The sequence below is a fragment of the Benincasa hispida genome, chromosome 9 (genome assembly GCF_027475165.1).
Source record: "Benincasa hispida cultivar pf3 chromosome 9, pf3_genome.v1.1, whole genome shotgun sequence".
In the NCBI taxonomy this organism is placed as follows: Eukaryota; Viridiplantae; Streptophyta; class Magnoliopsida; order Cucurbitales; family Cucurbitaceae; genus Benincasa; species Benincasa hispida.
The window spans coordinates 84,813,381-84,836,449 of NC_143486.1; the positions used below are offsets into that span (position 1 = coordinate 84,813,381).

Here is a 23,069-nt window from a genome sequence, read left to right on the forward strand (position 1 = left end):
AACAGTACTTTTGGCCTAGCTGTACTTACGAGCGATTTGTAAAGGGTCATCGCACTGTTGATTAGTTATATCCAATAGATACAGAAACTTATCTGTAGTGTGAAGAGTGCAGCTGTGGGTCTTTAGTGGAGTGACCGACAACTAACAAATATTGGGTAATTTAATTAAAGAGTTTAATTAATTATCTGAGTACCGTTGGAGCTTCAATCTACAAGTCCATAAAGTCCCCTTTGCTCAACAGGGATTTAATTGAGAATTAATTTTGAATTAATTTGAAGTGTTCAAACTAATCGAGGGAATTAATTATATGTGATATAATCAATATAATGTATTTCATACATTATAATTTAAGGTAATATGAGAAGAATTTGAATATGATTCAAATACCAATTATATGAATGAGATTCATGTTATTAAATATAAATATGATTTATATTGAGAGGAATTAAATCTTTGGATATGATCCAATATCAAGTATATGGATGAGATTCATATAAGTGAATTTAATATAAATGTGATTAATATTAAATGTCATGTATTGTTGATAGAAAATAAAATCTATAGTTTATGCTGTATTTAATGCAATATAAACTATAGACTATATATTATATATGATATAACATATATTGTATATATATAATAAAGTAGTTATTATATATATATATATATATATTATTAATATTAATTTAATTGAAATTAATTAAGGGAAGGAGTTACAACTCCCTCCCTTTGTTCTTTCGATGTTTTTATGTGGGTTGTGATTAAAGTGGTTGGAGATTTTTTATATCTTCTTCCTCAATTGGCTCTGAGAGAAGAGTTCTTTCCAAGAAAAAGTTCACAGAGAAGAAAGTTCTTCTCTTCTCTCTCATCCTTTCCATTTTCTTTCTCTCTTCCAAGGATTCAAGCAAAGCCTACAACTCTTGCTTGAATTCTTTATCCCAAGAAAATACAGAGGGTTCTCAAGTGGTGGTGTCTATTCTTAAAGAAGGAGATCCACGTGGAGAAGAAGTTCCGTTCGTGACTTGTACGAGTCTTGAAGAAAGGGTTCTTTAAAGGTAAAGGTTTCTGAAATCCTAAATATTTGTTTTAAAGTATGTTGTAATTTAAGAAAATGCATATCTTGTTCTTATTTACTGTAAAACTTATATCCAATGAAAAATGGAATTTGGGTCGATCTTTGCTTCCGCTCAAATGATCTTTTTCGAAAATTTCCTTCAATTTAAGTGTTACAAATAATATGAACCATATTGTTTCATATAAAGACATATGAATGAGGGTATCCTATATAAAGGAGTTTAGACATAGACCGGACCACGAAATAATTGGTTTCTCTTTATAACTATTATTTGAAGAAACTAATATTTCATTAGGATGACCATAGGAGACTTGATCTTAATCCTGAGTGAGTTGTGAACTCTTGTTTATGATGACAGTCCTTTGATCTGTATGGGTGAGAGTGACCATAATTGCCAACTCAATATGCCTACCATTTTCGAGATTTGTCTGATTAGAGATTTGGGAACAAACTGTACAAGATAGAATTCACTCCTTCTCATTCCTTGAGAAAGTAGATAAATTGCTCCCTTAATAGCAAGTTACGAGTCTTGAACAATGAGACCTCAACCTCTCACTGGCCCAAGAGGTGTTAGTTTATAGTTGGATTATAAACTGTTTGTTTATTAGAGGAATCAATGATACTTAAGGAGTTAGATATAACTGCAGGGGTAAAACAATATTTTGACCTAGCTGTAGTTATGAGCATTTTTGAAGGGTCATCGGTCTGTTGATTGGCTATATCTATGGACATAGAAATATATCTGTAGTGCAAAGAATGTAGCTATCGGTCTTTAGTGGAGTGATCGGTTGCTAATGAATATTGATTAATCGAATTAAATGAGTTTAATCAATTAATCTCATATCATTGGAGCTTCTAATTTGTAGGTCCATAAGGTTCATTTGTTAGCTCACTAAAGGATAGTAATAAAGAATGATTTAAATTATTCAAATCAATTGAGGGAATTTTATATTAATCAAATATTATATTTATATGAATTGGATTCATAAAGACATGTACACATATACATATGTGACAGTTATATGTTAAATAACTCCACATTAAATATGATCTAATATAGTTATATAATTGATTAAGTAATGATTAATTAATTGATTAAAAAATAATGGAGATTGGAGGTTAGTATAAACATATGATATTTATAATAATTAATTAAATGTATACTAAATAGGATTTAATATATGGTTATTTAATTAATGTGTCAATTAATTAAATAAGGGTTATATAATTAATTAACACTAAGGATATAAAGAGAAATTCTTGGAGAAGGGGTTAACCCTTCTCCATATAAATATATCCTTATAGCCTATTTAGGGAAGGGTTTTTTATCGCACAAAAATACCTAGCCTCCAAACCTCTACCTTCTCTCTAAAAATTCTTTACCATTTTCTTCCTCAAAAGTTCTTAGAAACCACTATTCCAAGTTTTTGGAATCCTAAAGAATAGCAACCCAACTTTGTTGGAGGTGTCCTTCTTAATTGGAGAAGTTCGAGATCATTGGTAACAGTGGAAGAGGAAAGCTTGAAGATTCAACAAATGTGAGTTTTGATTTCTTCTCTTCTTTCTCTTTTTTAGCATGCTTATAATTTTGTTTAAATGTTTATCCTACAAATGCATGTTTTTTTTTACTGTTTTTGTTTCCATAAAAATTGAATGTCTAAATGCAAGACGTTCACACGCTTCCGTGGGAATTCAATTCCTTCAATTCTAGATATGGGTGTCTATACCTAATGCAACACAAGTATGAAATAATTGAAAAGTTCAAGGAGTACAAGATTGAGGTTCAAAACTTGTTAGGTAAAAAGATAAACACTACGATCTGATCGTGATGGAGAGTATATGGACTTAAGATTCCATAACTATATGATAGAACATAGAATTACATCCCAACTCTCAACCCTTGGTACATCTTAGCAAAATTGTGTGTCGAAAAAGAGAAATAGACCCTTGTTGGACATGGTTTGGTCTATGATGAGCTATGTTCAACTTCCTGATTCGTTTTGGGGATATGTAGTTGAGACTACTGTCTACATCTTGAACAACTTCCCTCAAAAAGTGTTTTTGAAACACCTTATGAGTTATGGAGAGGTCATAAAAGTAGTTTACGCCACTTCAGGATTTGGGGATGTCCAACTCATGTGTTAATGATAAATCCCAAAGAGTTGGACATCCCCAAATCCTGAAGTGGCGTAAACTACTTTTATGAGTTGGAACCTCGTTCAAGAGTATGCTTATTTGTAGGCTATTCTAAGGAAACAAGAGGTGGATACTTCTTTGATCCAAGCGAGAATAAAGTGTTTGTATCGGCAAACACTTTTTATTTGAAAGAATACCACATGAGGGATCAAAAACCACGAAGTAAAATAGTTATAAGTGAAATTTCTAATGAAACTACTGATATTTCAATAAGGGTTGTCGAAGAGGCAAGTATATCAACAAGGGTTGTTGATGTTGGTTCATCTAGTCAAACACATCCATCTCAAGAGTTGAGGTTACCTCGATGCAATGGGAGGGTTATGAACCCACCTATACACTATATGAGTTTAATAAAAGCCCAAAACATCATATCTGATGATGGTGTTGAGGATCCATTGTCTTAAGAGCAAACAATAGAAGATGTTGACAAAGATGAATGGATTAAAACCATGAATAAAAAAATGGAGTCCATGTACTTCAATTCTGTCTGGAAACTTGTAGATCAACTTGACAGAGTAAAACCTATAGGTTTTGATCTACAAGAGAAAAGGAGGTATAGATGGAAAGGAACAAACCTTTAAAGCTAGACTAGTGGCAGAGTGTTATACCCATGTTGAGGGAGTGAACTATGAAGAAAATTTCTTATTTATTGCGACGTTAAAGTCTATTCAAATTCTCTTGTCCATAGCCACATATTATGACTATAAGATATGGAAAATGGATATCAAAACTGTCTTTTTTAATGGTAATCTTGAAGAAACCATCTACATGAATCAACTAGAGAGATTCATTAAACAAGATCAAGAGTAAAAATTTTGCAAGCTTAATCAGTCCATTTATGGACTTAAACAAGCATTTCAATCTTGGAATATAAAATTTGATAATGTGATCAAATCTTATGGCCTTGATCAGAATGTTGATGAGCCTTGTGTTTATAAGAAAATCATCAATAGCTCGGTAGTTTTCTTCGTACTGTTTGTGGATGATATCCTACTCATTGAGAATTATGTAGGTTTTCTAATAGATGTAAAGAAATGGCTAGTCGCCCAGTTTCAAACGAAAGATTTGGGAGTGGCGCAGTTTGTTTTAGGGATCCAGATCATCAAGGATCGTAAGAACAAAATGCTAGCCTTATCTCAGACATCATATATTGACAAGATGCTTGTCAGATATTCGATGCACAGTTCCAAGAATGACTTTCAGGCATAGAATTATTTTGTCTAAGGAATGGTGTCCTAAGGCTCCTCGAGAGGTTGAGGAAATGAGTCGAGTTCCCTATGCATTGACTATTGGCAGCCTTATGTATGCAATGTTATGTATCAAACTTGACATTTGCTATGCAACAGGGATTGTCAATAGATATCAATTCAATCCAAGATTAGATCACTAGACAGCGATAAAAACAATTCTCAAGTATCTATAGAGAACGGGTGACTATATGCCTGTGTATGGAGCTAAGGATTTAATCCTTACAGGATACACGGACTCTGAATTTCAGACTGATAGGAATTCTAGAAAATCCACATCAGGGTCAGTATTTATTCTGAACGGAGGAGCTATAGTTTGGCGAAACATCAAGCAATGATGCATTTCGAACTCCACTATGGAAGCTGAATACATAGTTGCTTGTGAAGCAGCTAAAAAGGAGCTAAAGAATTTCCTTACTGATTTGGAGGTTGTTCCAAATATGTCATTATCCATCACACTTTATTGTGATAACAGTAATGTTGTGGCAAATTCTAAGGAATCTAGGAATCATAAAAGAGGCAAACACATTGAGCAAAAATATCACTTGATTCAAGAGATTGTGCAACAAGGTGACATTATAGTCATGAAGATTGCTTCAGAGCACAAAGTTGCTGATCTGTTTACAAAGGTTCTCACGGCTCAAGTGTTCAAGGATCATCTAGAAAGTCTGGATCTACGAGATATGCGACATGTTGTCTAAGGCAAGTGGGAGATATAACTAGGGTATAGTGTATGCCCTAGTTTATTGTATGTTTATACTTTATTTGTATTGTACATTCACACCCTAGCTTTAGGACAAGTAAGAGATTGTTGACGGTTGGTCCGCAAATGTGACAGGGCAAGTCGACAAGCAGGAAACTCTAGACGGATCGACGTCCGTTGGCAGCTCTGAAAACCAATTCGATGGATGGGGGCAGGTTAACGTTCGGATCTAGATGACTTTGGACGAATTGAGTCAGGTCTCCACGACAGTGCAAGGCTGAAGATGAAACAGGTAAGACAGTGCACCACAATCAAATCTACCCACAGTTCGGCAAGGGCAAGATGGTGTTGCCTGATCAACGACCATCGATGGTGGCAGTAGAAGGCGTTGACTGGGCCGATTGGGCTAAGTCAAAAATCCTGCTCTAATACCATAATAAGAGTTCAATAGTTTATTAATCAGCAATATGTATTTCATTTTTTCATAATCATACTTTTTAATAACAATGTTAGTTTCTTATTTTGAAATTTTAAGAAACATTTATAAGAAATGGGCAAAGTAGTTTCTCAAGATTTTATTTCTGTTTTTTTTTCTTCATGTATGCGCTTAGATAGATATATATATATATATATATATTTCTTTTTTAGGAACTGGGCCTTGCAGGGACCTGTCACTAACATGAATGAGGGAGTGGGGAAAATTTTCATAAGCTAAATAGCGATGAAAACATTTTTTAGTTCCTGCCCCCAACCTGTTTATCTCTTTTTAAATTTATGGATAATAATTGGGTGTATCTCAATATGCACCTATGTTTATGCATCCCACTCTTATCATTTATAAAATAATAATAATAATAATAAATAAAGTAAATAAGAAAAATTCATATGTCTAATTATGATTGAGCAATTTGGTGAAATGCATAAAGATAGGTGCTACCCAGAATGTCGATGCACCTAAGTATTTTTCTAAATTTTTTATAATAATTTTTTTTTGTGTAATTGTTTTAAATGACAAAATTGCTAGAAATATTTTCAAATTTAGCAAAATGTCACTGTCTATCAGTTATAGACATTGATAAGTGTTTATCACTGTCTACTTATCAATGTCTATCGACACACAGATTAATGTCTATCAGTGTCTATCATTAGGGATAACAAAATTCTCTGACCAGATCGGGTACGAGGTCAAATTGGGGATTTAAATTGGGTCCCCGATATATATATATATAAAATAAATTTTATTTTAATTAAATTTATAATAAAAGTATTAAAATATATTTTAGTTATTAATTTAAACAAATATATGTAACAATAATACTAATTTATTACCTAAAATTTACAATTTCAATGTAAAGAATAAATTTCATTAATTTTAGATAATAAAAATAATTAATAAAAATAATAAAATAAAAAGCGGAAGGATTCGAGTCTCAGAACGGGATTCTCGACTCCGACCCCAATCCCTCAAAATGGAGAATGGAAGAGGATTAAAAATCTCCACAAGGACAAGGATGGGGAGTGCATCCCTGCCCTGTCCCGGCCTCATTGCCATCCCTATCTATCACATTATATCACCCATAGACAATGATATTTTGCTATGTTTAGAAATATTTCCTACAATTTTCTATATTTAAAAACATTCCTAATTTATTGGTATGTTGTTGTTCTTGTTATTATTATATAAATATTATATTTAAATTTTCAATTTTATTTTTTAATGGTTAAATAATGAATATGTTTGAATTGAATATTTAAATTTAGATTATATATATGAGTAATTTGATATGTAACTATTTTCATCTAAGAGAAACTTTGAATAATTTTTTAAATTCAAATTGTTCATGTGGAATCACCGTATAGAAAAAGAAGTGACAAATTTAACTATTTAATTAAAATTTTTATAGGATAGTTATTTAAGTTTACTTTCCCTATAAAATTAAATGAGAAATTTCACATGGATGATAATGAAATGAGGAGCGAGAAGTCATCCTTCACGATATAAGGTTAAATCCCCACCCCACATATTGTAAAAAAAATCAAAACAAGACAAATGGCATTCATATGAGATTGAAGGTTCATATCCATACTCCCACGTATTATACTTGTTATATAAAATTGAGGCATTTAAGTTTTTTTAGAGTACAATTAGGGGTAGTAAATTCTTACCACAAACTTCGTGGTTATCAATAAACTCACATACCAATTGAGCTGTGTTCGGTTTGACTGAAGTTAAATTAATAGTTCATTAAAAAATATCAATATCTCTTCATAGAAAATGTAATAATAATAGTAATTGTAGTAATTAACAAGGGAAATTTCATTTTTTTTACAATAAACTTAGACTTATATCGGTTATAATTCTAAACTTTTAATTTCATCAACTTAAATTAGTTTAAATACTATTTTGGTCATTGTTGTTTTAGTTTAATTTATTTTGGTCCATGTATTCATATTGTCATTTTTACTTCAATTTTTAAGAGATCAAAATTTTCACTTTTTTAAAAAATTAAAGAACCAAAATAACAAGGTTTGAAATTAATATTTTGAAAGTAAAAAATGTTAAAAGTATAGAACCAAAATAATTCTTAATTAAACTATTTAAATTTTAAAGATGACCAATTGTATCCATTTTAATATAATGAACCTTAATCAAAAGTGCAAATTTGAGTTAAAATCGATAGAACATGCCAAATTTGAAAATTAACCAACAAATATCAAATCTTTGACATGTCCACGATCTCGCCATTGCTTCACGCACTAACCAAATCAACCTGTCCAGCAAAAAGCCGTCCCAGGCCCAGTCCTATTGCTTCACGCACTAACCAAATCAACCTGTCCAGCAAAAAGCCGTCCCAGGCCCAGTCCTGAAACCGTCGATTCCGTTGTTGAGTTCTTCCAATTTGTCAATTCGATTTCCGATCGGGACTCCAATAACCACCGGCCAAGATCTCTGGTAATAGTACAATTTCGGTTCATTTCATTTTACAACTTCGATAAACATTTTAGAGTCTAGATTCCGGTGGTGTTTCTGATCCTAGCGAGATAGAGAGAGCGGTGATTTGGATCCCAATCTCGTCCTAATGCATCACACACCCATTTTCGTTGGGTGTTTTATCTTATTATGTTCGGTTCTTTGTAACTATGCGGATGCTGGATCTGGTTGTTCCAAAACCAGTCCTCTCGTCGATTTCGAGTCTGAATTTAAAATGGTACAGCACCAACTTAGAGGTTCCTTTAGGATAATTGATGATTGCTCTTTTAGGGTTTCGAATTTTGATATGCTTTCTGGTACCGATGTGCACTGGTGGGGTGCGATCGCTCTTGATTTTACTAATTTAACGTCCGGGTTTGTTGTGTCTGATCAAAAGCTTAATGAGACCTACAAAAACGCTTCCTTCGTTGTGCGTTTGAAGAAGAATGTTAAATGGGATCAGATCCATGTTATCGCCGCCTGGGACCTTCCTGCTGCGTCGGATTTTGGACATGTTATACTACAGAGACCGGATAATGGATCCGCGGGTAGTCCCAACATGGCTCCATCTCCGTCGGAAGGTGGGAATTCAGGGGAAGAGATGGGTCCGATTTCTGTTGAGCCCACCACGTTTGAGAATTGCAAAGTTTTGGCTGATAACTACAGGCTTAGATGGACATTGAATACCAAGGATAAGTTGATTGACATTGGGCTGGAGGCAGCGATACCGATGACAAACTACATGGCATTTGGGTGGTCAAATCAGAACGAGAGTTCGAATCTCATGATTGGGGCGGATGTTGCTGTGATGGGGTTCAAGGAGGATGGAGTGCCGCTTGTGGATGATTTCTACATCACAAAGCTCAGCGAGTGTATGATGAATAAGGATGGTACAGTGCATGGTGTTTGTCCAGATACAATTTTTGAAGGTTCAGACCCTGTTGGTTTGGTGAACAATACTAAGTTGATTTATGGGCACAGGAGAGATGGGGTGTCGTTCCTTCGGTATCGAAGGCCACTGGTTACAATTGATAAGAAGTATGATATGCCAATTAATCACACTGAAAATATGACTGTTATTTGGGCCGTGGGGCCAATGAAACCACCTGATGCAATTAGGCCATTTTATCTTCCTCAAAATCATGGTGGGACTTATGGGCATCTGGTTCTTAATGTTTCAGAGCATGTGAATGATTGCTTGGGTCCGCTTGATGCAGAAGACAATGAGGATCAAGATGTTGTAATAGCAGATGCAAATGCTCCTCTTGTTGTAACTAGTGGTCCGGCTTTGTATTATCCAAATCCACCCAACCCTGCAAAAGTTCTCTACATCAATAAGAAGGAGGCTCCTTTACTGAGAGTTGAGAGGGGAGTGCCAGTGAAGTTCTCAATACAAGCTGGACATGATGTTGCACTCTACATTACTTCTGACCTGCTTGGTGGAAATGCAACATTGAGGAACATGTCTGAGACTATTTATGCAGGAGGACCCGAAGCTGAAGGAGTACAAGCCAGCCCCATGGAATTAACTTGGCAACCTGATAGGAATACTCCTGACCAAGTTTTTTACCACTCAATTTACCAACCAAAAATGGGTTGGAAAGTGCAGGTTGTTGATGGTGGTTTGTCAGACATGTATAACAACAGTGTTCTTTTGGATGATCAGCAAGTTACATTTTTTTGGACGCTGTCAGAGGATTCGATAACTATTGCAGCTCGTGGTGAGAAAAAGAGTGGTTATCTTGCTATTGGATTTGGAAGTGGAATGATTAATAGCTATGCTTATGTGGGTTGGATGGATGAAACTGGCAAAGGTAGGGTGAGTACCTATTGGATCGATGGAAGGGAAGCTTTAAATGTACATCCAACAAAAGAGAATTTGACTTTTGTGAGGTGCAAATCAGAAAATGGTATCATTACTCTGGAGTTTACCCGTCCCTTGAAACCATCATGTACTCAAGGTCAAGGACCAGAGTGTAAAAATATAATTGATCCCACCACTCCACTTAAGGTTGTATGGGCAATGGGTGCTACATGGGTGGATGAACATTTAAGCGACAGAAATATGCATTCTTCTCGAAGCAGTAGGCCTATGCGGGTGCTGCTTATGCGTGGTTCTGCAGAGGCCGAACAGGATTTACAACCAGTATTAGCTGTTCATGGTTTCATGATGTTCCTTGCTTGGGGTATTTTGTTACCTGGTGGGATATTGGCTGCTAGATACTTGAAACATGTGAAGGGTGATGGTTGGTTTCAGATTCACGTTTACTTGCAGTATTCAGGTTTGTCAATTGTCCTACTTGGCCTTCTTTTTGCTGTTGCCGAGCTTCGGGGTTTTTATGTCAGCTCAGTACATGTTAAGTTCGGGATTGCTGCTATTCTTTTGGGATGTATGCAGTCAGTAAATGCATACTTCAGACCGGCCAAACCAGCCAATGGGGAAGTGGTTTCCCCCAAAAGGATTTTATGGGAGTATTCACATGTCATTGTAGGCAGATGTGCGATTGTTGTTGGTATTGCAGCACAGTTCACTGGAATGAAGCATCTAGGTGATCGATACGACAGTGAAAACGTCCATGGCCTTATTTGGGCTCTAATTAGTTGGTTTATGATCATGGCATTGATGGCTATTTATTTGGAATACCGGGAGAGGCAGCGGAGGAGGGACAGAACAATTGGAAGAAGCAATTGGGTGCTTGGTAACGATGACGATTCTGTTGATCTTTTGGGTCCGACTATTTCAATTGAAGGAAAAGAATCTCATCCTTCAGGAACTATGGAAGTTCAGTTAGAACCTTTAAGAAGATAAAAATTTCTTCTTTAAACCTATTCTTTTTTATATGGAGTTGGTCCATTAACCAGCTTTGATTTTTGCAAAACGGAGATAGCTGCTTTGGGTTTTGTTCTTGAAGCGTTCACTGAGAACATGAAGGGGTTTGTTACTTGCCCAGACATTGCCCCATTTACTCTGCCTAAGATCATTGTCTCCTTACTTATTTTGGAGTACAACAGGACACCTCTACACATTTGAAAATGATAATTTCTACTGTTTGTTTTTTGTCAGAAATGATAATAACGCTGGCAAATTTTGTCATGTTTCAGCTACACAGTTAGGAGGTTTATAGGTGTGTCCACTATGGGCTTGAGAAGCAGAAAGTTTCATTAAACGAAATGAAAGCGATATTGGTTGTATATATGAGACTATCACCGATACACTTGCAGTGAAGATATTTGCAATTAACGTTTGTCAAATCCAGTGCAGCTCCTAGTTCTTCCTTATCTTTATGTTTAATTCCCCCATACGCAAGGTATATTTGCAATTAACGATTTTGGTTTTTTTTCCCCAAAAGATTTTAGAACTATTTTTGGCTAACAGAAAACACCACCTTAATTCTTCAATTTCAAATCATATTTGGTAAGAAAAATGTTCATTTAAAAACTCTCAAGTGATAATCTTTAGTGTTGAAGTATGTTTCGATGGATGTGGTTCATTGTTTATTCTTAATGATGTGAGTGCACTCAAGCTGAAACAATAGATGATTGATTCTCTTCTAACTGCACTCTATAGTGCATCACGTCCTAAACCTCTCAAGGTTATTCTAACTAGCATAGATTTTCTTGTTGCTAATTGGACACATCTTTTGTATTCCCTATCATAGGAATTTTTGTGCATCTGTTGGATATTTCATTCCTCATTGAAATTGTTTCTTATTCAAAAGAAAAGAAATAGTGCATCACGTCCTAAACCTCTCAAGTTTACTCTAACTAGCAAGTTCTATGTTTGTTTGAATGATTGAATTAGAGAACTTTTAAGTGAGCAAAATAATTTTTATTGGAACGATAAAATTGTCAGGCACATTTGATGACTGTGGCTGCAATACTTCTCCAAGTGTTATTCCCGGGACTTTTGAACTTCAAATTGACAGGTATCTAGTGGAAACTTGACCTAATAGAATCTTTGTTTGAAATGGTTCTCATGTTTTCTTTTGACACTTGACAGTGTCACATTTGGTGGAAGAGGTGATATTATTCTGTCATATATGGCCATTGGCCCATTGTTATATTTTTATATGATTTTTTAGGCCATTTATTTGTCTGTTGAAGAAGGTGCAAGTCAAGCTTGTCGAAAAAGTGCAAGCGTTCTCTCGTGTGATGTATAGTTCCTTTTCAACTTTGAATTTGTTCGTGTAGATTTTGTAATGATAACTGTTGAATTTCTTTTCCATCCTTCTATAGGTTAGCCTCCTAAATGATATTGATTACTGATAAGATATCGGACTGTGAAACGTGTTGTATTCTTGCTGAAGGATGATCTTATCTGCGCGGAAAAGTGAAATTTGGCAATGGAAAAGTCAAAACCTTTGTCTAACTGGTGTGCAAAGTAGATGGTAAGTGAGATCCAAGTGTTTCTCTTTTGGCTTTAGAAAAGCAACACAAAATATTATGGTTATGCATGGTTTTTGTTTTGATTTCTTAAATACATGCACAATCCTTTTCTCTAAATTCCGAATTATCATTTCTGTATTAACAACAGTAGGCTAGTTTTTGGGATCGGATTTCCTTGCCTTACTGTCCAGCCAGAAGTTCTCAATTTCTAGAAATAGGCATCCCCAAGTTGATATTATTACCTGTTTCAAGCACAACAGGGGAGTAGTTGAGCTCTATTCTTAGTTTTTTGAGAACCCTCGTGTCTTTTATCTCTTTACTCTCTAGACAACAGGTCTCGGTCGAAAATGTATTTATTTCTCCAGTTTAATTATCTCGTATTGTCCTATGTTATTGTTCTAAGTGTATTTGGCAAGTTCTTGTTTTATATTATTTCCTTGTATTTTGAGCATTAGCCTCTTTTCATTTACTCAATAAAAAGTCATGTTTCCTTTCTGAGAAACCACACCCTTATGTTGTACCTGGCTCGAGGGAAACTTCGATTAATTCATCAATTCATAAATTCTTCATGGTCCCTTCCTTCTCTTCCCATTAGATTTTTCAAAAAGCCACCTTGTTGCATGAAAAATCTTCTCCAATACACCAAGAAAGCAAGACCCATCTCATCAATAGCCATAGAGATCTTTCATTTCCCCTCAGAGGTCTTTTCTTTCTTTATGACGCAGGATACCATAAATGTTGGTCCTTCGTTTAAAACCATTATTTTTGTTTATGGCTGTAATTACTATCACCCAATCATCAATGACGACCTTGGTTTTGAGAGCAATTTTTTTGCTCCCAATTAATACTAGAATATCCCGTCATTTTGCAATTTAGAACTTCAAACATAAATACATAATTTAGAACTTCGAATGAGAGATCATTTCACTCATAAAGGTTCATCAACTGTCTCTACAACTTATTGGCAGTGGCATTTAGTGTAAGAGAGCTAATTCACAAGAGATGTACCCAGGCTATAGATTGTCTTATCAAATAGTTGTTGTACTTTTAAAATTTGCAATATTACTCCTAATACTTCGAGTATAAATTTTTCAAAATTTTGGGTAGATATTGAGACGTGAAATGGTGTGACAGTGGCCTAGAACGAAAATTTGGATCACTAGCATTGTTTTAGGTCATCGCCACAGTATTAACTCTCAATTTCTATGTGAAATTCCAAAGGATTTTTATTCCAAGGGAAGTTTGTAACATTTATGAAAATTGGGAATAATATTACAACTTTTAAAAGTATTAGGAATATTCTTTAAACAAATGACAAAGTTCAAGGATATTGGTTATAATTTAGCGAGGATAAAAAAAGAAAAAGAGGAAGAGATTGCACTCAGACTTAAGACAATGTTTATGTTATTGTTGGCTTTCTTTAGATTTCGTAGAGAAAGGCTTCAGAACTGAATTACTCAAATTAATTCGTGGGTATGGTTTATGAACATGGTTGTATTTTCTCTTGAAATGATTTGGCCTCTAATTTTTTGGGGGAGAAAATTTTACAGAAAGAAGTGCCGTGTTTGCTACCTTCATTGTTCTTTTTTCTTTTTTTCTTTTTCTTTCTTTTTATTTCTCTATAGTCAATTTAGACCTAACTTAACTGATATTTCATCGACTAAAAGGTCAAAGGTTCAAAATTTAAATCTCTAATGAAATAGGGGAAACCCCGAATGTAAATAGACAATTACACGAAACATTTTCAATTGTGGACTAAAGAAGACAAGCTGAGATGATTAAAAAAAATCTAAAGTTAGAATCTTGATTAAGTAACCTGGCTGGCTTTTCTGCTTTTGATGGAAATTATCATATGAGTAATTGTTAGTAAATGGACCTTGGTGAATTAGGGTTGACTTTTGGTACAATAAAGAGTACTTTTCTTTAGCACTTGAGAAATTTCAGAGTTTGGTTATGTAATCAAAAGTAATTATGAGAATTTCAGAAGATATTTAAAGCCCAAGTGGTTTGACTTAATTAAGAAGCTCTCCCCCTAAAGAAACTACATAAAGGTAATTTTATCATGCTCACTCTTAGGTATGATGTATGTTGTGAGTACACAATGAAAGTGTCTTTTGAAGTAGTCATGAGCACTTTAAAGTGCTTAAGGATTTAGAGTATTTGCCTGGGTCAAGTAGATATTATATAGAGTAGAGCATTAACATATTTACAATGACTTCTAGAAGTATGAAACATTTAATTATTTTATAATCTAAAAGGTGTTTAGAATTAAAATATAATAGCAAATAGAACAACATTTGTCAAAATGTAAATATATTCCTTCTTCGAAGATCAAAGATTCAAATCTTTTCATCTTCCGTCTAAAATAAATAAATAATTTGAACAATTTTTGAAAGGGAAAGGACTAGCTTGGATGAAGGGACATTATTTGGGCTTAGCCCATGAAAATAATGTCCAAAGGAGAGTGAAGAAATGGTTGTGTTATAGGAAAAGGAAGGAAAGAAGGTCGGTCTTCTTAATCACAAAGTTGATGGCTCTATCAAAACGTCTTGTGGCAAAATGTTTCACAGAAACCTACGATATCGATTATCTCGAGACATTTGTTTCTGTGGCCAAACTCAAAAAAATTCCATACGAGTCATTTTGTCAATTGCAGCTAACAGATCTTGGTCACTGTATCAACTTTTTTAGGCTTCCTCTGCCTATATCTCTATGTGCTCGCAACACTTCCATAAATTAATAATAAATGATTATTGATTAGTATTTCTTTAATAAATATTTTGTCGTTGACTTTGAATGTTTGTACTAAATTGACAATTGAAATGCCCCACGATTTGGCTAAATAAATGGCACAACAACTATTGCTTTTTATTGTGGTGGTTTCTTTAGAATTTGGTGTCCTTGTTGCTCCACTAAACCAATATGGCCATTTATTTCTTTGGTATTAAAAAGGTTTTAGTTGGATGGTTAGTGTAAGCTTATTTCATCATTATTTTCCTTATTTTTTGTTTTTGTTGTGAAAGATCGAGTGACTAGGAATCCTTTGTTCTACACCTTTTTCAGACGTATGGCCCCCTAAATTTTTTGGTGGTCCAACTTTGATTTTACAATTTTGAAAAATAAGATAATAAAACTCATTCTAAATTCAATCCATGGTGATCACCTACTACGAATTTCCTTAACACCAAAATGCAGTAGGATCAGATGGATTGTCCTGTGAAATTAGTCGTGGTGTGTGACCCCGAATACCCATCGATATAAGAAAAAAAAATAGATAATAAGATAATGTAAAAGCACACATTTTTGTTATTTATTATTATTATTATTATTATCATTATTTTGTTAGGGAGGGATTAGCTTACAACTTGTTTGGAATAGTTTTTTAAGTGTTTAAGAACACTATTGAAGTGTTTTTAGTAAGTTAATTTTAGATCTAACTTTCAAATATGTTTGGATAAATTCTAAACAGCTTGAAGAAGTAATAAAAGTAAAAAGGTAGAACAAACCCTACCAAATTCATCCTTAAAAACACTCAAAATTAGGTTATTCAACCCTGTAATAAATCAAGTGGTAAAAAATGTATCAAATCCAACAACAAAAATGTCTATAGTACATATAATTTTGTAATTAAAGTGAGATCATGGCTTGGAAAGGGTGAATGAAGATTAAGTTAGTTTAATAATAAAAAGCAACCACCATTCAATGAAGATGCAATAATCCATTTTGCCTCTACCAAAAGGGTTATAAATAAGATGTGGAGAGCAGCTTTAATACTTAAAATAGGACACCCCACAATCCTTAGTGCTACAAATTCTTTGCTCCCCACTTGAATTCAAAGTTCAAAGTACTTGTTTGGAGACCATGTGGTTGTCTTTGTGCCTTTCAATTTAAGATTCCCACATCACTCTCATCACTACTTCCTTATTTTCCTTTTGCATCACTCAGAAAAAATAAATAACAACAATAATAATAAATAGAACCCAACTTTTCATGAATACACTTTGGTTTTATATACTTCCATTCATCTCTTTTCTATATGCTTTTATAAATGTATTAACTTGATTAATTAAATGGTAACTATGGTTGACATGACAGTGTAAATATCAAAAAATTATGGTCTTTTTCAGTTTCTTTATCACTATTAAACTAAAATGATTGATATCTTCATATGGTTAGAATATATGAATAACAAACCATACAAAGAGATTAGAGGTGGAATAAAACTCGCTATATGGGTCCTATGATATATTAAACATTAATTCCATAATTTGTTAATTCATTACACTGTCGATCATACGACCAAACAACTTCACCCGTTGTCCTAAATGTTCCTAGACTAGATCATTACAAAAAAAAAAAAAAAAAAACCCTTTAAGTTTGCACATTGTTTAAAAAATGCTTATATTCTTCCAAAAGTAGCATATCTTGATCTTTCATAAACGCTTTAAAATTGTCTTTCTAGTAGAAATGATTCTTAAAAATGTTAGACAAAAATTTGACGTGATGACTATGCCGTGAAACAGCGTGATAGTAACTAAGACACGTTCGAATCTTTTATCTAATATTGTAATTATATTTCTAGTGTCCAATGTCAACCTTGAAAACATTTATGAAAGGTGACTAGTAATATTATTGACCCTTTTTGAAAATAACATAAGATTTTTTCTACATTTGAAAAAATATATAGAAAGAAATGACAAAGTTGATTTGGTATTTGTTATAATTAAAACTTTTATAAAAAGTTAATATTGTAGGAGTTGACAGGTTTGGTCAAAGGTTGCTGCTTGGTGCAAGTTGATGTCACATAGCATTAAGAGAGAGAAAGGAGGTGAAAGATAGGGTTTGGGAAGAAGGTAAAAAAGTGGTTGCTATGATTGATTGATTAAAACCCCTTTTTTGGAGTTTGACACTGTACTTTTTTGGGCTGTGAAATGAGATATATATATATATTTATATATATATATATCACCACACCATCATGCCATGTACAATCTACTATACATTGTACATTTTTGTTTTTCCATCTCCATCAGGGCATAACATTGACCATTCCTATATCATCTGAATCAATCTTGATTCATATACATGCTTGTTTTTGTTCATTAGTACCATTTATTTTCGTTCTATCACTTTTGTCCGTATTTTATCGATATATTTGTAAATTTGAAATCTCAATATTGATATTTGATACTGATATTTTTCATCTTTTTATTATAGATGTAGCATAATACTTTATGAATTACACAAATTTAGAAAGGAAAAAAGTCATTTAAAAGAATTATGAGCCTACTTAATTCACTTAGGCTTACCAAGTCTAGTCTACAAAAAGAGGGCTAAGAAATTTGAGTTTTCTTCTTTTAGATGACATTTCCCCCCTAAATTTTTACTAATTAATTAAGGGTATGTTTAAGAGATTCTAATGTAATCAAAATTACTAAAATGAAATGCTAAAATTGATGTTGGAATGAGATCGTGAAGCATGAAAATGATTGAAAAGAGAGTTGGGATATAAACGGTAGAAGGAATGTAATAGGGATTACGAACCGGACCCAAAGCCCTTAGTCCAAATGTGAGTTTGGAATTACATCTCATTACGTTCCAACCTCCCAAATAGATTTTAAGTATTGTGAGTATTATCAATGGATTTTAACATTTAGTAATAAGCTAAACAGAAAAATCTTCCTAGACTAAACTGGTTGTCTTTTAACCGTAAGAATTGAATTGGGGAAAAAAATACTCAAATATTATGGACTAAACATATATATAATCTAAATATTTTAATACATAAAAAATCTGAAACTTTTAATTGAAAACTTAGATGTGGCAGTGTGTATTCAACTTAGGGTATATTTAGGGTCAGTATTCCCAGCAAAAATCTTTTAATTACAAGCATTCTAACAAATTATTTTGGAGTTTAATCTTTTTTTTAAGTGTATTTGAAGTTTTTGCTGATCAAGTACTTGGATTAAAAAGCACTTTTTATTTTATGTTCTTTTGACTTCTAAGAGTACTTTTACATTTTCTTTCAAATATGACAACTTTGATGGAAATGTGTTATTGGTCATATCTAAAAACACTCCAAATTTATAACGTATCCTTTAGTGGATAAATATATGATTTGTCAAAGAAGAAATGATTTTTTATTTCTTAATGCAAGTCTGAGAGGAATTTTGAAATGGTTAAAATCATTTTTATCAAGTTCAAAATCACTCCGAAATATACTTTTAGTTACTCAAACCTTAATTTAATATGTGATTTCACCTTTCTATAATTTTTATTTCGTCAAAATTAGTTTTAAGAGTGTCGTGAAATCACTCTAAAACACTTTTGTTTTGAAGTGATAAACTCTCAGTTGAGAGATTAATCCTTGCTAATTCATCTCATTATTTTAATGTAGAAATGACTTTTATATTGATCCTTTTTTTTTTAAAGAAAAAATGTACTTTATTTATAATTTAATACAACCATTACAAGGATCATGAAAGGAGGGTATATGGTCTTGTATATGGTCTAAATTCAGTTTGTTGATTATTTATTTATTTATTTATTTTTCAAAAGTCAATATGATTTGCATAAAAGTTTGTTTAATATAATGATTGTATGTGCTTTCTTCCACATATATTTATTGGGTACTCCTTAAATTATTCTGAAAAAACAATAGTTTAATATTTATTTTTGTACCAAATTTTCTTTCTAAAAATTTACAATAAAGTTCTTCTTATTAACAAACATTAGATTATATTTATATTGGGATGAAGGTAGGTCACCATGTTAGCCGGCCAAACATTTTTAATGAATATATTTTCTATGCAGCAGCAACTCGTTTAATTTTCACATATTCTATATTAAGAAAAGATAGGTCTGTTGTGAAACAAGCTATTTAACACTACATTTTATCATTATTACATAAATTGGATTACTTGACTTTTTTTCAATGTCAAGTAAAGGATATACTTGACACTTATAAAAAATTGAGTATTCGAATGTCAAGTATAGTATAATACCTTGACTCCGAAAAAACGTCAAGACAAATGTTTCTTGATACAATTTTTGTGTCAAGAAAGATAATACACTTCACATTGGTGGTATGTCAAGTTTATTGATTCTTGACATTGACTACGTATCATATATGATAACACTCTGACCTTTTTTATGTATAAGTATATGTCTTTTTTTTTTTTCAAATTAAATACCCCAACTAAATAACATTATACATTTAAGATCTATCAACTCAATGATTCACTAAAAATCCATATGTTCAAATATATTGTCCCATGAAAGAAAAATATTTGGATCTATTTCGACTTTTTTTAATACAACAATTTCATGGTGGAGAATCCAATCATCGATATTTGAGATAGTTGTAACTATTGTCTTTATCCACTTAGTTATGTTCAGATTAACTTGTTAATGTACCTCTTTCTATGTAATTAATGAATCGTTCCCTCGTATAAATTGCAAAATTCAAGAAATTCTTCTAGCTAAACTTGAAAGAAGCACAAAAGCCAAAATTCAATTCATTTGTAATCAGATCAAAACAACGACAAGATTTTAATAGTCTTCCGATGAAAACCTTAATGTGCCATCTTAGAACATAGTAAAATGACCAAAACACCCTTAATTGAAAAACATGAAATTTACATCAAAATGGTTAAATAAAATATAATGTCGTAGACAGTTCATATTAATTTACGAGAGGAACAATTATCTTGTTTCGATTTAATCGAAGGAGAAGGAGAGCATTATAAAGCTTAGAAAAGGGTTTTTGTTGAGAAGTGGAGATTGAGTGCAATGAACATAAAACTAACACGACAACATTGATTTCTTCTCCTTTTCCTAATTAACTTTTAATGAAATTTAGTATAGATTTCATTAATTGTTTAGATTTGGTTATAATTAGTAACAAAATTTCGTATTCTTAGAGATCGAATTAAAGGATCATTCCCTAATGGATTGGTGCAAATTAAGGAACATCCTTAAAGATTCCAAAGAAAAATTAAAATTAAAAAATTAAAAAATAAATAAAATGTTAAGGTTTATGGTTTTGGAGGCATCAATATGATATCCGACACATTTTCACATGGGGTTTGCCCATCCAATTGATTTCTCTTCCCACTTGTGAAGATTCCTAGACAAAGGATCCCATGGCCATGGAGGCCACAAAATATAATTAAAATCTTAAATCATTTTTTATATTACCCCAAGAAAAAGAAAATTGAAAAAATGAAAAAAAAAAAAAAAAAAAAATATCTCTCTTTTCTAATTTGTTTGGCTTGTCTAGCAATGGTACAAACACAAATTTTGATCACCATTACTATGTTTTCCTAACAATAATATGTTTTCCTCCATTTTTGGGAGCTTCATGTCTATGTTTAGTAATAATTTGGAACAACTTTAGGGTTTTTAAAAAGAATATTACAACATAAATACTTGGGTAGAAATTCAAATCTATGGCTTAAGATGTATGGATATCGTAATTACTAGGTCTCTTTGGTATTCATTTGGATTTTGTTTTTGGTTTTTTTAAATTATGCCTATAAATGTTAGTTCTGCAACTCTGAATTTTTTTATTTGTTATCTACTTTTTACTAATGTTTTCAAAAAGTCAAGCCAAGTTTTGAAAACTGGAAAAAGTAGTTTTAAAATTTTTTGTTTTTGTTTTTTAAATTGGGTTAAGAATTCAACTTTTTTACTAAAGAAAAATGCAAACATTATAAAAAATTGAGAGGATTAATTTTCATAAACCAAAATGATTACCAAACATAGTCTAAGTTATGCTCAGGTTGACATAAAATGTAGCAACAAAAATATTATTACTCAAAATCAATTTCTCATGTTTTTTCATTTTAATTTAACTCACTCATGTCGATCAAAATACTTCTCTCTTTTAAGATAAATATCTTTCACAATGAACCTAGCTTTTTTATGGTGTGCGTTATAAGGTTGGGATATTTGATCAAATCTATGATTTCTTTGGGTTGAATTAATATACATACTTATTTATATAGGAAAACGAACTTGAATGTAAATTAATCTAAAATCCAACTAACTATAGAAATATTGGCATTAATTGCTTAGAATTCTTAAAGGAACTTGACACAAGACCAAATAGAAAATGATTTTTGTCCATGAGTAGTTCACTGTTCTGGTATGTTGCAGCCACATTGTCAAGGCATAACACCTCATGGTTAAAACATTGTTACACCTATGTTCATCCATTCTTACTTACTATTTTCGACTAAATAAACATTTGCCTACTTATTATCTAAATCACAACTTGGTTACCCTCGGTCACATTGGTTCATAGTCTTAATAACTTTAGAATTGATTCTAGTCTCATGAGATTCAATTCATGGAATACTCTCAAATTTATTATTTCACTGATAGTGTATGCTTGCACTTAGACCTTATCTATCTCTCGTTTTACCTCTTATATACATTTGGTCGATCAACATCGTTTACATGAAAAAAGATATACGTAATAAACCCCACTCTTTTCCCTAGTGATTTTTGAAGCATCATGTTAAATATAAATTAAAAAATTGTCACCTCCAAAGCACATAAATATTATAGTTCTTTTCCTTGTGCGATCGGTTATTATATTGGATTTGATGGGGAACTTAGAAGAACCATCTCCAAACAAACTCAATAATAATTATAAAGCTAACTCCTTAAGAAAAGGGGAAACCAATCTTTTATCATATCCTTTCTATCTTTTCACTTTAAATACACTATTAATTTGAACGTGTATTTTCAATACTACTAAAACGTTTTAATACTATTTTGAATTAAAAGGAATTTGATAAGAAAAAAGTTTAGAAATGTCCATAGTGATAGACGACAATAAGACTAAATATAAACGAGATTAGTAAGAAAACTATTGTACATTATATAATAATACTGTAACTTTTCTTCATTATCACGTGATTCTGATTACGATGTTTTTTTTTATCAGGCAAACCCACACTCGACACATGAGAGAGAGAGGATTTTAGAGGGAGAGATAGAAATTTAATTTGAAGGTGTATAAATTGAATTGAGTATTAAAGAAGTGGTCCATGCATGAGCAACCAAAACTAGACTAGAGTCCCCCTTAGCCAAAAAATAATAATAATAATAACAATAATAAAATAAAAGTGGGACACAATGGGAATTAATAAGGGTGGGTCTCCCCCTCCCCTCCCTCTTTCACTCTCATTCAACATAATATGATGTTCTAATTTGTTTCCTAGAAATTTTTCCTTTTTATTAATTATAACAAGGCAAAGGCAAAGGCAAAGGCAAAGGCAAAGGCAAAGGTGTAACCTTTAAAGGTTGGAAAGGGTAAGAGAAGGTGGGAGAGAGGAACCCTTAGCCATAGATATAGCCATTACAAACACATTCAATTAAACCTCTCTCTTTTTTTCTCTCCTCTCCTCTCTTCTCTCTTTCATTTCTTTATTCATCACAACAAAAGTGGCCTTGCTTTTAACATTACCAAAACAAAGATTG

General features: G+C 32.5%; 1 protein-coding gene across 1 annotated transcript; it reads left to right on the plus strand.

Annotated features, from left to right (window-relative positions):
* Positions 1-7,986: 7,986 nt before the first annotated feature.
* LOC120085454 (DOMON domain-containing protein / dopamine beta-monooxygenase N-terminal domain-containing protein) lies at positions 7,987-11,444 on the plus strand. Its single transcript, XM_039041417.2, has one exon. The coding sequence runs from the start codon at positions 8,302-8,304 to the stop codon at positions 10,999-11,001; it is 2,700 nt and encodes an 899-aa protein (XP_038897345.1). The 5' UTR covers positions 7,987-8,301; the 3' UTR covers positions 11,002-11,444.
* The last annotated feature ends 11,625 nt before the right edge of the window (positions 11,445-23,069 follow it).